We start from the raw sequence: 14,962 nt of genomic DNA on the forward strand, positions 1-14,962 counted from the left end.
GAGCAGCTTCTCCTGAGGCACCTCCTACCAGCTCTAGGACCAGGGCCATCTTCCTCTTGAAACGTGGCCCGCGCCGACTTGCTAGGTCAGGGGGGCAGGCAGACTCAGACTCCCGCTTCCTTCCTCAAATGGGATTGAGGGCAAAGGTCGGGGCTGGGACTGGCGGGAACCCCTACTCCATCCGGGACTGTGCTCCCCAGTCCCCAAGAAGCGTGCCAGGTCCTAAGCTGACCTTCCTCTGAGCCCAGCCTCTGGGGGCTGCTCTTCCAAGCAGCCCTCCCTTGTCCCCGTGATGCCCCCAGAGCCCAGGAACAAGCCCGTTTCTTCAAAGAGCAGGAAGACTAAAAGGACAGTCGGGACTGGCCTCTTCCAAAGCCCCCTGTGACCTGGCCCCTCTTTCTAGGTGCCTCTGGGACCATGAAGACCCCTCACTGACACCCTACTTGGGAGGCGTCCCACGGCACCCTGGCCCTGCTGGGCCGCCTCGAAGTTTTGTGTGTGATCCAAGGCTGGGCACCCACCCTCTCTGGTCTGGGGCTGTGGAGTGGCCGTGGCTCCAAGAGGCCATGTCCTCAGCGAGCGTGGAAGGATGTGTGTGGGGAAGCCACAGCGCCGCACAGACTCCCAGCCCCGGGTCCAGGCTGCAGACCCCCTGGGGCCCGGGACGAAGACAGCCTCCAATGGGCTTATGGGGAGAGCCTGGCCTGTCCCCGCCTTACAGGATCCCGGGCAAGCCTCTGCCGTCCCCAGACCATGGGGCCGGACGGCTGGATTTCCCTACATGGCATCTCTGAAGGCCTAGTGGCTCCCGGACCACAGAGAGGAGGGTGGTCCAACCTCACGCTCGGGGACATGGGGACCACTCTGACCTTGGGGACGATGGACTTCAGCGGGCAGCGGGCAGAGCCGGGTGCCCGTGGCTGGGCACTTCCCAGCCTGGCTTGTCCCTGCGAAGGACACTGGTCTCTGCTGCCTGCAGGACCAGCCTGCCAGGGAGCTGGCGTCTCTAGGGGCTAAGGCCCTGGCGGCTGCTGCACCTGACCTGTGCCCCAGGCCTGGGTGTGGGAGCCACACGCTCCCCACCCCAGCGACAGGGCCCAGGGTGCTAGCTGCCAGAAGCAGCAGCCACCCCATGAGGATTCCTGTCCCAGGAAAACGGCCAGGAGTGAGGCCCATACCCCAGGCCGACTGCCAGTGCTCAGGGGCCCTGCCACCGCCCCCACACCTGCCTGCTGGCGGAGCTCGCCCTACCCTGCCCCACGTGCTCCTGCACACCGGCTGGAATCAAGGTGCCGGCCCCAACGACGCGCTGCCCCGTAGTTAGCTGGCGTGGCTTGTGCGTGTGCAAGCTAGCAGCACCCCCTCCTCACCAAGCTCTGGGGCACCTACGGGGGTGGGACCCCTAAGACCAGCCCGACCCCGACGGGGGCCCCAGCGATGTTTTCTTGTTGTACAAGAACCACGTCCAAGTGTTGCCTCCTCTTCCTTCCGGAAGCCAAACTGCTCCTTTATTTTTCAGAGCTGCTGATCGTGAATCTCAGAGTCTTAAGAGAGAAGCCAAATATGTTCCTCTTGTAAATGAAGGAATAAACCTATTTAAATCATGCCGCACTGGCTCCCAGGGCACAGCCGCCCGGGGTGGGGGGTGCACGGGGACAGCGGGGGCGCGCGGGGATAGCGGACACTCGAGTCCCTCCGGTGCCGGAACTCACCGCGGGGCAAACGCAGGGCTCTTGGGGCTCAGGGCTTCCTGGCCTTCTTGAGTGACGCTTTCTTTCTCTTGGCCCCGCTCTGGAGCAGGGTGGGGCTCCTGCTGGCCAGAGACAACCTGGCTTTCTTCCGCGGCAGCGCGGACTGCAGCGACTTGCCAGACACCCCCTTCTCGGGCAGATCCTTCTGAGGCTGCTTTCTGCCGGTGGGTGCCGCAGGGGACGCAGGCCTGGCTCCGTTCACCTGGGAGGGCTGCTGCTTCTCCTGCAGCTTCGGGGTCTTGGCAGGAGCACTGGGAGTCATGGCCTCTGGGGCCGGCCTCTTGGTGGCAGGTGTCCCATTGGCCTGGGTGGGCCCCTGGGCCTTCCTCTTCCTTCTCCTCCTCTTGCCTGTGCTGGGGGGCTGGTCGCCCCCAGAGGTCGTGGGCTTGGCCTCCTCCACCAGCGCTGCGCCTTCCAACGTTTGCTTCTTACGCTTCTTGGTTTCCGGCAAAAACCCCTTTTTCTTCCTCTTCGTGCTAAGGGGGCTCTGCGTGACCTTGGGGACTTCCCTGGCCTCCTTCTTCTCTGACTTGGGGCGCCTTGGAAACAGGGCGCAAAAGAAGGGTGTGCCCAGTGAGAGGTGTGGCCCTCCCACAGTGCTCCCCGCCCGAGGGAGTCGCCAGGCCCCCCCAGGACCTACTGGACTCCGAGGGCCTTCATGGCCTGCCAGTAGAGGTTGCAGAGGCGGCTGCAGCTGGCCGAGTGCCCCCCCGGCAGCAGCCTCTGCTGCTGGCTCTGCAGCACACCCAGCACGCCGGTCAGGTCCACCGTCAGCTTCTGCGGGCAGGACACACCATGGCTGCCGCAGGGACCAGAGGCAGGGCCCCTGCTAGGCTCTGGGTCCCACATTCTCCCACCCCCGCCACCAGCATCCTTGCTAAGGACCCCGTCCTGGGCTGGACCGGAGGACCGACCTCCCCAGCTGCCGCCCAGCCCACGAGCACTTCCCTCCATGGGGCGCGGCCCTCCCTGGCATCCTCCCATGGGGCGGGCCCCCCCCTCAGCCCAGCCTGCACTCCGTCCCCACCACCGCGCACCGCCCACCTCCTGATGGACGGTCCTGAGGAGGGTGTTGAGCAACCCTAGGGAGGACAGCTCCTGCTGCTGCTCCGACTTGCTCTGCGCCTCTCCCAGCGTCCGCAGGTTCTAGGGAAGACGCCCACTCAACACCAGAGCCCGGAGGGGGCAGCCCAGCTCCAGCTGAAGCCCAGGGTCCCAGAGAACCACCCCAGCGGGAACGCAGCAGGGGTCCACAGCCCTCACCTCTGTGACCTTCACCAGGATCTGGCTGACCAGCTGCTCCCACTCGGGGTCCTCAAAGCACAGCCGCAGCTCCCGCGTGGGCAAGGCCTTCTGGAGCAGCACACAGGCTTGGGCCTGGTTGGGGGGCAGGATGGGGGCCTCAGTGCAGCAGCCCAAAGCTCAGGGAGGACTGAGCGGACTCCACGGGACCCAGGAGCAGCCACCACCTGGGCCCAGCCCTCTCCCCAGGCAGGTACAGGAGCTGAGGCTGGGACAGTGGGGACAGTGCCTGGCCCGCTCGTCAGCTCAGTGCCCTCCTGAGGCCTGCCCGTCAGCCTGACCCTGGGGGACAGCCACATCGGAGTGCACAACACGTCAAGGAGCTCGGGGTTCAGGTCACATGGGGGGTGGCAGCGGCAGGGTTGAAGCTTTCCCTACTGACAGTGACCCTGTGCCCTCGCCAGGGCACCTCCAGGGCCTCCCAAACACCCGGGCGGAGATGGTCACGCGGATAACTTTGACAAGCCCGGGACTGGGGTCCAGGGCCGTGGTCCAGGGCAGGCCTACCTGATGGCGGGGCCGTGCCTGGCCTGTCACGTGCTGGATCACGACGGGGAGCAGGCTCTTACAGAGAACCTACGGATGGCAGGACGGGGCAATGAGCTGGGCCAGGCCGCAAAGGGGTCCCGGGGGCAGGCCAGCCCGGACGCTCACCGGGTGCCGGGAGAAGAGACTGAGAAACATAGGCACAGTCAGTGGGCTGTTGCGCTTGGTCAGGAAGGAGGTCAGCGCCGAAGAGAAGATCGGGGTCACGAGGCTCAGATCCAAGCCGCCACTAGCCTGCGCCACAGGGGAGAGCAGCTGCGTGATGCCGGGGAGAGGGACAGGCACGGCCGTCCTCGGGGAGCTGGGAGGCGGCTCCCAGGAGTCACGGCCTCCACTTCCCCTCCACGACCCTGCAGCCACGCTCCTGCGGCCGAGCCTTCCTGGGCCGGGGCCGGCTTACCTTGGGGCCGGCTTTCTCTTTCTTCTGAGGCTTGCAGACAGTGGCGGCAGTGCTGTTGCCCTTCAGGACGCGGAGCAGGTAGAGGGCCGCGTTGAAGTAGTAGAGGGAGATGGAGGCATCGGCCTGGCGGCCTGCCTGCTGCACCAGCCGCTCCACCTGTGCGTACAGAGCCCCCACGCCACGGCCCACGTCGTGGCAGTAGTGCCGAGAGCGGCACAGGTGGTGTCTGCGTCAGGGGAGAGGGTGGAGGAGCCGGTCACCACCGTCCGCCTCGCCCCACCGAGCTGAGCCCGCCCCCCGTGCGTTCCAGTTCACAGGCGGGGAGACAGGAACCCAGAGGACAGGGGTCTGACCGCGGCAGCAGGGGTGGGCCCGGGGCTGCCTGCAGCTCTGCTGAGGGTGAGCAAGAGGAGAAACCAGCGCCCGGGGCTGAGCCTGCCACATGGGCAAACCTGCCTCCCCTAGGACAGAGGCTTCTGGGCCCTGAGACTCGGGTCCACGATGCTAGAGCACGAGGACCAGGTCATCCACAGACTCAACCCTGGCAGATGGCGGGGACAGCCCACCGAGCGAGCGCAATCTGGGGCTGGCAAGGACATGCTGTGGGGGGCGCAGTCTGTCCCGCCCCACCAGCTCCTCCGTGAAGCTCGCTCGGGCCCTCAGGTCTGGCCCCGTTCGTGCTGGGGCCAGCAGGTCCACACCTGCCTTTCCTGCGGGGACCCTGTTCCCGCTGGCCCCGCCCGCGCCTGCACACTCACGTGAAGATGCGGGCCGTCTTGTGCAGCAGGTCTTGCTCCTGCTTGGAGCTGCTGGTGCGCATGCTGCGGCGGATCACATCCAGTAGCGGCTCCAGCAGCTCCAGCACCAGCGGGTTCTCGGGCTGCTTGGTCACCAGCACCTCAATCAGGTCCAGGACCTGCGGCCAGGGGGACGGGTCAGCGGGTGCAGGGCATGCAGGGGGGCGGTGGAGGGGGGCAGTGGGGGGGTGCGGCGCCGTCGGCGGCTCCCACACTCACCCGGATCTGGAAGTCTCGCCGGAGCACCTTCTCCTTCCGCAGCTTATTCTTCTCGTCCCTCCGGGCCTGGATGCGCAGCTTCTGCTCGGCGAAGAGGCTGGAGAGGTTCTCGTCCAGGGCCATCATGGCCTCGTCCCCCAGCTCCTCGTCGCCGTCATCCTCTCCGTCCACCGCGCCCTAAGGGACAGACGCCCGCTGAGCAGCTGGCCGCTGGCTGCAGGCAGGCCCCCCGCCCTCCCCACCCCCCGCCACTGCTCACCAGGGCCTTCCCTGCCTGCAGCACGGCCATGAGCTGCTCCCGGAAGCCCTGGTCCACGTCCCCGTCCCGGTCCTCCTCACTGCTGTCCTCATCATCACTGTCGTCCTCGCTAGCCGAAGGTCTGTCGTCCTCACTGTCTGAGCTCTTATCCTGCGGGGTCCCCTGTGTTACGCCTCCCGTTGCCCACCCCACGTCCGCCCGCCCACCCCTCCTGGCACGCACCTCCCCGCTCTCCGACTGCTTCTCGGAATCATCCATGACCACCACGTTGTCCTCATCTGCGCTCTTCTCAGGGTTCAGCACCTAAACAGATTCTCCGACAGCTGACACACCTGTTGCTGCAGACACCACCCCCCCATACCAGGCCCCATCCAGTCTCAGCCCAGAGTCCCCCATCTCAGGGAGGAGAATGGAACCGGGAGAGGGGAGCACAGCACTGCCCAGTGAGGCTCCCAACTGCTCTGCACATTACAGCAATGACGAGCAGGCCCTCATCCTGTGGCAAGCCCAGTCCCAGACACCCCTTCCCCACATGACCCAGCTTACATCCAGGATCAGCTGCAGAGCCCGTGGGGTCAGGTGGACACACACGTGGCTGAAAACGGTCCGGGCCACCTGGCGCATCAGGTGGCTGGGCTGGGCCAGCAGGGCCAGCAGGATCTCCACCAGCACCTCCACCCATGGCGGCTCCTGGGGGGCTGCAGGCAGGAGAGGCTGAGCCAGGTCTGTGGGGATGTGCCCACCCGCCCCAGCCCTAGGGGCAGTGACCCACTGGCAGCCTTAGAGCGGGTCCGGCGGGGCTTCTCTCCCAGGCTCTTCTGGATGCAGGTCTGGATGTCTGCCAGCAGCTCGCAGCTGTCTGCGGGGGACTGGGGCAGGGCGAGGATAGGATCAGGGCAGGCCCCACTCCCGGCCCCGCTGAGCCCCTCCCAGCCAGGACTGAGCACCCCAGGCACCCACTCAGCACCCAATAGGCCACAGTGGGGCCTGGGAGCCTGATGACGCTAGATGTCCCCCCACACTGACTGCAATGTCCCTACAGAGCACCAGGACCGTTAACTGGAGCTGATTCCACGCCACTTCGCCCCCATCGTGCCGGGGTTAGCGCAGACCGCAGCCCTGCCCAGGAGTCGGGGGAGCTGAAGCCCCCCGTGGGGCACAGCTTCTGCGCCTGGACAGGGTGGCGGAGCGCGGCTGGGCCGTCTGCGCCCCACACCCTTCATCCAGGATGGCTGCACATGCAGCTCTGGGGTGAGCTGAGCGCCCAGTTGGGGGGGCAGGTGCCAAGGGCATCCCGTGCCCGCTGCCGCCCTGCAGCCATTAGAGGCCAACGCTAGGATCCGAAGGGGCAGAGGCCCCCACGTGTGCACACATACAGACAAACAAGCACACGAACACCTCGCACAGAGACAGACGTGCACACACACGCCGTGCACAGACCAACACACAGAGAGCCCACACACACCTCACATGGACATGCACAGAGACCACATGCTCACCCTCTGCACAGACCACACTCACACAGACTGATACACGCACACGTCACACAGACCGACTCAGATCGATACACGCACATGTCACACAGAGGCGCAGACACAGACCGATACGTGCATGTCACACAGACCAATACACGCTGCACGCACACACCCCACACAGACAGGTGTAGACACAGACCGACACACGCCACACACGGACACGTGGAGACAGGCACACGCACACACCACAGATGTGCACACACAGATGAACACACATGCTGCACACAGAACGGCGCGCACACACACCTCACAGAGACCGACACGCGCACACACGACCCGCCTGCAGGCCGGCTTGGGCGTCTGAGGTCTGGAAGCACAGACCACAACCCCGACCCCAGCCCAACGGGCAGAAGGCGGCGCCAGAAAGCACAAGACCATCCTGTAGCCTGAGAGGTGGCCTCCGGAGGAGCCAGAACGAACCCTGAGAGTTGAGCCCTAGCTTCAGTAAGAGCTTCCGGGTGGAAAGAATGGAGACATCAAGAGATGCGGTCATCAGCGTGGGGACATGGACGTGCAGGCCACGACCACGGGGCAGAGCCCCACACTGGAGAGGCACAGGGACACGTGCTAACCCCCACCTGCCACGGCGGCTGCTGGCGGGTGAGGTTCGGGGAGAGGTCAGGGCCTCGATCCTTGCGGACCGCGGACTACGGCCGCCGCGAGCACTGAGGGAGCAGGCCCGTCCCGGACGGCTGCAGGTCCTCTGCCACATCTCACCTCTGTGAGGGCAGGAAAGTCTGGAGGTCTGGTGGGAGAGCACAGTCAGACCCGAGGACCTATCCCAGGCCGTAGCTGTGTGGCCTGCACCAGGTTACTCGGCCGGGAGCTCCGGCCGCCCCAGCCGGCAAACGAGGTGGCACCTGCCGCAAAACTGGGGGGATAAGAAATGCCGCACAGGCAGCTCAGCATGCGACGGAGGCCCAGAAAGTGGACGGAGCAGCTCTTCCTTGGACTGTAACCCCACCAGGGCCCACAATGCCAGCCTCGACTCGCAGAGCCCCCAGAACGTGGCCCGCTCCCCTCCAGGCCGCAATACCTTGAAGAGGTAGATGCCCACGAGGAAGAGCAGGTGCTGGAAGGCACTGGCCTTGGCCTTGGCCTCTGCAGAGCAGGCCTCCAGCTCCTTCAGCGTCTGCAGCATCCTGCAGTGACACGGGCAGGCTCTCAGGCCTCTGCTGCCCCCTGGGCCCTGGAGTGTCCCCCCCACCCCCTGGAAACTGCAGTCCCTCACCGGTCCCAGGCCTGGCGCTGCTGTGTGGTGAAGGGCGTCAGGGGGGTCACGTTGCGGCTGTGGTTCAAGAGCAAGTCTGCGAACTGTACCAGCCGGTGGGTCCAGGGCTGCCCATCTGGGGTCCGCGCTGGCGCCAGCCGGAATTGGGTGCTGACGGTCTGCAGCAGGCTGGGAGGGCGGGGCGGGGGTCAAGGCTGGCCATGGACACGGCCGCCTCCCAGCACGCCCACAACCGGCCCACTGGAGCTCACTGGGCCTCCACGTGCTCCCGGCTGAGAACCAAGGAAGCGAGCAAGCTCGTCCCACCCGGCCCGCCCATCCTGCCTGCTCCGAGGCTGCCCACGGCCCACCTGAAGAAGGCGCTGCTGACCACCTCCCGGGTCCGGCTCTCCAGAGGAAAGGAGAACTGCTGCTCCGTCTCTGGGATCTGGGATGTGGGCTTCTTTGTTTCAAAGAACGAGTGGAAGAAACAAAACCTGGGGAGGGCAGGAGCGCCACAGGTCTCAGCAGCCCCCGCCCAGGATGGCATCACCCAGGGCCCAGGGACAGGTAGTGGCAGAAACAACATTTCCCAAGTCCGGATCTCCAGCTGAACTGAACTTGGCCTAACTGCGGTGAAGTTGGAGTCTGTCCCTCAGAAGCACGCCACACATGAGGCCACCACATCAGAGCACGCCACGGTCTCTGCAGACGTGGGCTGCTCCCCACCCCCCCGCCCCTTGGCCACGTGGTGAGGGCTGAGAGCACCTGGCAGAGGCAAGTCCAGCACCAGGGCCTTCCTAGCCCCGCAGGCGTCTGCAAGGCCCACGGCTAACCCTAACCTTTCCTTTCAGGGGCTCCTGGGGTTTTTCCCTAAACCGCCTTCTGCCTAAGGGGCAAGAATAAGCTACTCCCCCTGATGACCTGACCTCAGAGCTCCTGGCTCCAGGGCGACCAAAGACTAGACAAAAGCCCTGATTCTTGAGCTCCTACGAGGGCACTGAGGGCAGAGCCTGTCCCACCTGGCCACCTCCTCAATCAAGTCGTCCTCCTTCTCCGCGTGCAGGGCGTCCACGGTGCTGACCAGGCGAAGGATGACCCACTTCCGCAGCCGGAACACCGCTCGCTCAGGCCTGCGGGGAGCCGAGTTACTGGTTCCGTACCCACCTCAGAGATAGAAGGTGAGCTCTCCCAGCCTGGCCACCAGCACAGGAACACACAAGGAAACTCGGGCCTTCCGGGAGAGTGGCGGCTCAGTCCTCCCCTTCCCTCCCCTCCTGGGGCCACCATCCCGTGGGAACGCGGCCCGGCACCCCCACCCCGAGCTCCGCACGCCCACTCACCCATGCAGCGAAGCGTCCTGAGCTTTCTTCTGGTTGCTGGTGCTGAAGTCCACCAGGGAGTCCAGGTCGGGCCGGAGAAACGTGGTCTGTAGCCAGGCCACATAGCCCTTGAGGGCACGGGGACTCAGGAACCGCACAACCCTCCAGAACGTGGGCAGGACAGGGAGGCCCTGGTTGGTGATACGGGTGAAGGCCACCACCACAGCCAACTGCCGCTCGGGGTCATCCCGGCAGCCCTCCAGGAAGGCACCCACATACTCGTTCATCTCCGGAGCGAACTTGAACTGCTTCGGGAGCTGTTGAGAGTCAGGCCAACACCGGGGTCACCTGCCAGGAGGGTCCACCACCCTCTTCTCCAACAGGTGACACCAAGGCCTGGCAAAGCCCTATGTCATCCATGGCCAGGCCACGCCGCCCCCCGGCCCTCCCACAGTGCATCACAGTGGGCCGCCGTCTACCCACTCCCCCCCAGGACAGGTTGGGTTCCCGGCTCACAGAGGGCGGAGCAGGGTCTCGGCTGGGGCATCAACCCCCTTGTCCAGCTCCTGGCTGTGTCACCGTGCCACGTGCACCACGCCATGTGATTTCGTGTGGCTGCAGGCATCATCCTCATGACAACCCCTAACTGGGGGCCCCTTCTATCACCTTACAGGTGAAGAAAACTGGCCACTAACTTTTCAAGGTCACAGGGTTCCAAGTGGTGCCTGTGGGATGTGGAGCCCTCAGGCGCGGCTGCCCTGCCCCGCTGCAGCCAGAACAGGGGGGTGGCCACACCCCATGCCCAGGCGCCCGCCATGAGCGCTCCAGGGGACGTGACCCTTCATCTTCATGAAGGCTCTACCCAAGACGCCGAGTTCACAGAGGCGAAGCAGGCCCGGGCCAGGGGTAGCCGGGCTCCCAAACCTGAACTCAAACAACCACAGGTCTCTCCCGTCCAGTGTGGGCGCAGTATGGGGCCGCACATGGAGCTTGGTGGTCACAGACCAGGACGGTTCCCCTCACCGGAGCACCAGGTGTGGGTCGGGAGGTCTGGGCAGGCCGCTGGCCACGTACGCCTGTGCCGAGGGGCCTGAGGCCAGGACTGACCCTGCCGAAGTCCACTCAGAGGGGAAGGGCACGGGCAGCCAGGTGGCTCACCTTGCCCAGAGGGAAAGGACCCGTTTCCCCAGCAGGACCACCAAGGCAGGAGATTGGGGATGCTGTGGCCAAGAGCAACCCTCTTCCCAAGAAGCTGGCTGACCCCCGAGGCGCCCGTCCTCCTGGCAGTGCTGGGGGGGGGGCGGGGAGGATACCCACCTTAGCAGTGACCATGTGCTCCCCAAAATGCCGGATCAGGTCGCCCTGCATCACCAGGGGCAATTGCTCCTCAGACAGCAGGGGCAGCGCAGCGCCCAGCAGGCGGAAGCACAGATAGCTGGGAGCGTGAGGACAGCCCGCTCAGAGCCCTGCGCACCTGGCCGCTCTCCACCCCCACCCCGAGCTGGGCCCCGCACACCTGGCTGCCCCCCACCCCTGAGATGCGCCCCCACGCACCTGGCCGGCCAGAACTGCTTCTTCAGGAGCCCCTGCTCAACCACCTCCTTCCAGAACCTCGGGAACTTGCCCTCCTGCAGTGACAGGCGGAGCAGGTCCAGAGCCACGGCGGGCAGCTTGCGCTCCTTCTTCACAGAAGCGGCTGCCGTCTTCAGGACATTCACCAGTCTTGGGAGGGGTAGAGGGACTCAGGGGGCGCCGGCCCACCGGGTGGCAGGGTCCCGGGGTAGCCCATCCTCCCACCGCCCTCACACCTGGGGATGTTCTCATCTGAGAACAGGTTGACTGGTCCTATCAGCTCCTTGAGCTTCTCCGGCACCTTCTGCTGGGCCAAGAGGAAGAGCTGCAGGTGCTCGGGCGAGCCCAGGACTGAATTCAAGTCCGCCTTGAGGACTTTCGGCAGGATCGCCTGCAACGTGGCTGCTGGGACCTGGTGTGGGGACACGGGTTGGGGGAGGGTCACGCCATCCAGCACCTGTGCCACGTCCCGTGAGGTGAGCCCTGTGGCCCTGTTGCACCTGCCAGGCTTCTGTGAGGCCCCCCACAGTGCCGGGTGAGGTGGGACAGCCGCCCCCACCCTGCTAGGCACCAGAACCCTGGGAAGCTGTTTGTTAGGGAGCTCACTCCACGGCCAGTCCTAGGGCCTGGGGTTTTTAACAACTGCCCCACCGATGCTGACTAGCTACCCTTTTAATTACCTCTTTCGGTTGACTCAGGACTAGCTCGTTTTAAATATTATTTATCAGAAAGGGGCACCTGGGTGGCTCAGTGGGTTAAGCCTCTGCCTTCGGCTAAAGGGGCACCTGGGTGGCTCAGTGGGTTAAGCCTCTGCCTTCGGCTCAGGTCATGATCTCAGGGTCCTGGGATCATGCCCCACATAGGGCTCTTTGCTCAGCGGGGAGCCTGCTTCCCCCTCTCTCTGTGCCTGCCTCTCTGCCTACCTGTGATCTCTATGTCAAATAAATCTTTAAAAAAAAAAAAAATTATTTATCAGAGAACAACTGAGAGAGCAGGCATCCGTCGAAGGAGCCGCAGAGGAATACGCAGGCTCCTCACTAGGCAGGGAGCCCGACATGGGGCTTGATCCCAGGACACTGAGCTGAAGGCAGACGCCAAACCCACTGAGCCTCCCAGGAGCCCCGAGGGATGAGTTCATTTCCTGTATGAGCTGCGCCAAGCGGAGAGCTGGGACTTGAGTTCACGTCCCTGCCTCTTCCTCCAAAACAAAGGGTTCTAGGTACTGGCCCACCTCCCTTTCCCCAGCAGGGCTGCGGGGCCCTGGGGGTCAGCTCAGCCCAAAACAAAAATGGCAAACATGTTTAATTCGCTTGCCACGGGACAGGCGCTGCTCTAGAATGGTGCTGTCCGACGCAGCAGCCGCTGAGCTCTCCGAGCGCAGTCATGTGAGTGGAGATGGACCCCAGGACAAGATGCTCGCGGGACTCTAGGGACTCGACGGGAGAAGAATGTAAGGATCCTCTTCGACTTCGCACCGATCGTGGGTGGAAACATCACTCCAGATCCGTGAGACTGAACACCTCCCCGGGGACACTGCTGCTCTGGGGTGTCCAGGCTTCTACTCTCAGCCTCTCCACCTGGGGCCCCACGGCGGGAAGTCTGTACCTCAGAGAGGATGTCCACCAGGGCCTTCTGGGGCTGCTCCTGCAGGTGGTTGTGGTGCTGGGCCAGGTTCTGCAGCAGCTTTACCGACTTCAGCAGCGCCTCGGAGTCCTGGTGCCCAGAGAGGGAATGCGGTTATGAGCAGGGCATGCTACAGGACCCCCCACATGCCCCCTGCCCCCAAACCTCTCACCTTCACCAGCCTGCCAGACTGAAAGAGGGCTAGCACCCCAAAGAGGTTTGCAAAAAGAGCCGGTCTCATCATCGCCTAGAAAGAAGTTTCAGGCATCAGTGAAAAGGGCCCAGGAACCCCAGCCTGGGGCTGCCCATCTCCCCCAGGCCACTAATGCTCACCTTCTTAACTTTCTGCAAGTCGTGCTTCTCCTGGATCTGCTGCAGGACGCTGCACAAGGGGATGTCTTCGAAGGACTGCAGCAGCTGCCGGGGGTTTGTAGCAGGAGGGCGAGCCGTTCAGGGAGGGGAGGTCCAGCCCCACCTGAGAGACCCCAGCCTCCTTCCAAGTCTCCCTTCGACTTCTGGCGCGAGGCCCACAGGGCCTCTGGGTGCCCACTCCAAGCAGTGCTGGTGTGTGAACACGGCTGCTGGAGGGAGCTCAGTCTCGCCTCCCCGCCCCGGGCCCATCAGGCTTCAGAAAACAGCTCCTCTGGCTGAGACTCCGTTAGCCGGTCTCCACAGCCTGCTGCCTTCACAGCCTGCTGCCTCCACAGCCTGCTCTGAGTCGCCCCCAGCGAGGTTGCTAAGGGACTGGGTCTCGAATTCCCTTCCGGCTGCCCACGTGCCTTCGGGGCAGCCTCTAACCCGCTGGGTACCCCTGGAGGAAAGAGCGCGCCCAACCTCGCCAAGGCACGGTAACCCACCCCAAAGCTCACTGCCTGGTCGGTGGTCCCCTGAGGGTGGTCCACCCACGTCCCCAGAAAGAAAACTGCTCACCCCCCTGCCCACCCGCCCGGGCGTCCCTGGGCACGGGCCCCGCTCGGTTTCCCACGTCCGCGCGGGGACGCGCCTCGGCTCGGATGCCCGCCCTTCCCACTCCCCAGCGCCCCGAGCGCCCGGCTGGGCCCCTTCCGGAGCCGCCGCTCACCTGCGCCAGGGCCAGACTGTAGCAGGGCCGGGCGGTCTCTCGGCCGACCCCGAGCCCGGTGATGAGGCGCTTCAGGGCGTACTTCCTCTCGGGTCCCTGCCGGAGCGAGCGGGGCCGACGGTGAAGACGGCGGTCCCGCGGGGCGCACCGCCACCCCCGCCACGCGCTCCTGCCCTGTCCCTGCCCTTCCAGCCGCCTCGCGCCCCCCGCCCGCCCGCGCACCTGGGGCCTCGCGCGCAGGTACGCCAGCAGCTTCTCCGTGGCCTCCAGCCGCGTCTCCTGCTCCGGCTTCGCGATGTCCCAGAAAAAGTCCAAGAACTCGCGGCTCTGCTGCAGCAGCCCCTCCCGGTCTGCCGGCCGCGGGCCGCTCGTGGCCGCCCCCGCGGGGGACGCAGACTCCGCCGGGACCCGACTCTCCATGTCTACCTAGCGCCGCGAACACGTGGGCTCTGAAGACGTTCTCTTCCGGGTCAGGTCGCGGCGCTTGCGCGCTGGGCGGACCGCGGGGGCGGGGCCTCGCGGGCCAGGGGGCAGGGCCTCGCCGGCCGGGGGCGGGGCCTTGCCGCGCAGGGGACCGGGGGCGGGGAGTCTGGCCGGGGGTGGGGCTCGTGGGGTTGGTGCGCTCGCCCCGGGGTTTATTTAATTTTATTATTTTTTAAAAAGGATTTTAGTTATTTATTTGAGAGAGACCAAGATAGCGACAGAGGTAGCGAGGAGAGAGGGAAAAGCAGGTTCCACACTGAGCGGGGAGCGTGGCGGGGGGACCTTCCATTCCAGGACCCGGGTTCAAGACCCCGTCCGAAGGCAGACGCCTCACTGCCAGAGCCACCCCGGCGCCCCTATTGACTCACTTTAAAGATTTACTTATTTATTTTAGGGGCAGAGGGAGAAGGGAGAGCGTCTCAAGCAGAGTCCCCAGTGAGCCTGCGGAGTCCTGTCGGGGTCGATCCCAGGACCCCGAGGCCCCAGCCCAAGCGGAAACCAGGCGCGGGATGCTAGCGGAATGCTTGGCCCACCGAGCCACCCGGGAGCCCCTCAGACTTCAGCTTGAGCACAGTGGGGAAGCCGGAAGGTTTTGTGCGTGGGCAGGCCTTGAAAAGATCACTCGGCCGGTGTGGGGCGGGGGTCGCAGGACCGCAGCGGAAAAGCAAGAGGGGCCCCTGGTGGGGTGGATGGAGCCAACCCCGGGGGAGTCCCACTGGTCCGGAGCTGATCCGGAGCTGGTCGAGGGTGATGGGTGTGGGGGAGAAGGGCAGTGAGGGCGGACATAGCCCGGTAGCCGGTGCTGCCCTTCACTGAGCGGGGGGAATGAGTTCCAGGAAAGCAGGGGTGACTGGGCAAAGGC

At 65.1% G+C, this 14,962-nt stretch overlaps 2 protein-coding genes across 7 annotated transcripts in view; one reads left to right on the forward strand and one right to left on the reverse strand.

The window, feature by feature from the left end:
* The window catches only part of SPNS2 (sphingolipid transporter 2), a 35,351-nt gene extending 33,746 nt beyond the window's left edge, over positions 1–1,605 (forward strand). For 4 of the 6 annotated variants that reach the window (XM_032322719.1, XM_032322720.1, XM_032322718.1 and 1 more), the window contains one exon: positions 404–1,605. In XM_032322719.1, the coding sequence (XP_032178610.1) occupies positions 404–794 (391 nt within the window). In that variant the 3' untranslated portion in view covers positions 795–1,605. The remainder of the gene's footprint in view (positions 1–403) is intronic. The other 2 variants (XR_004280870.1, XM_032322722.1) reach the window with 2 other exon arrangements.
* On the reverse strand, positions 1,473–14,088 carry MYBBP1A (MYB binding protein 1a). Its single transcript, XM_032322739.1, has 26 exons — positions 13,840–14,088; positions 13,618–13,713; positions 12,870–12,953; positions 12,709–12,783; positions 12,519–12,626; positions 11,150–11,325; positions 10,896–11,063; positions 10,659–10,776; positions 9,363–9,658; positions 9,042–9,152; positions 8,391–8,516; positions 8,041–8,208; positions 7,846–7,951; positions 6,047–6,143; positions 5,821–5,972; positions 5,497–5,577; positions 5,275–5,424; positions 5,016–5,192; positions 4,758–4,915; positions 4,000–4,225; positions 3,708–3,854; positions 3,561–3,629; positions 3,015–3,128; positions 2,796–2,897; positions 2,392–2,528; positions 1,473–2,290 (listed from the first exon to the last, which is right to left on the reverse strand). The coding sequence occupies exons 1-26, from the start codon at positions 14,035–14,037 to the stop codon at positions 1,741–1,743; spliced, it is 3,990 nt and encodes a 1,329-aa protein (XP_032178630.1). The 5' UTR covers positions 14,038–14,088; the 3' UTR covers positions 1,473–1,740.
* Positions 14,089–14,962: the final 874 nt, after the last annotated feature.

Source organism: Mustela erminea, chromosome 18 (genome assembly GCF_009829155.1).
Source record: "Mustela erminea isolate mMusErm1 chromosome 18, mMusErm1.Pri, whole genome shotgun sequence".
Classification (NCBI taxonomy): domain Eukaryota; kingdom Metazoa; phylum Chordata; class Mammalia; order Carnivora; family Mustelidae; genus Mustela; species Mustela erminea.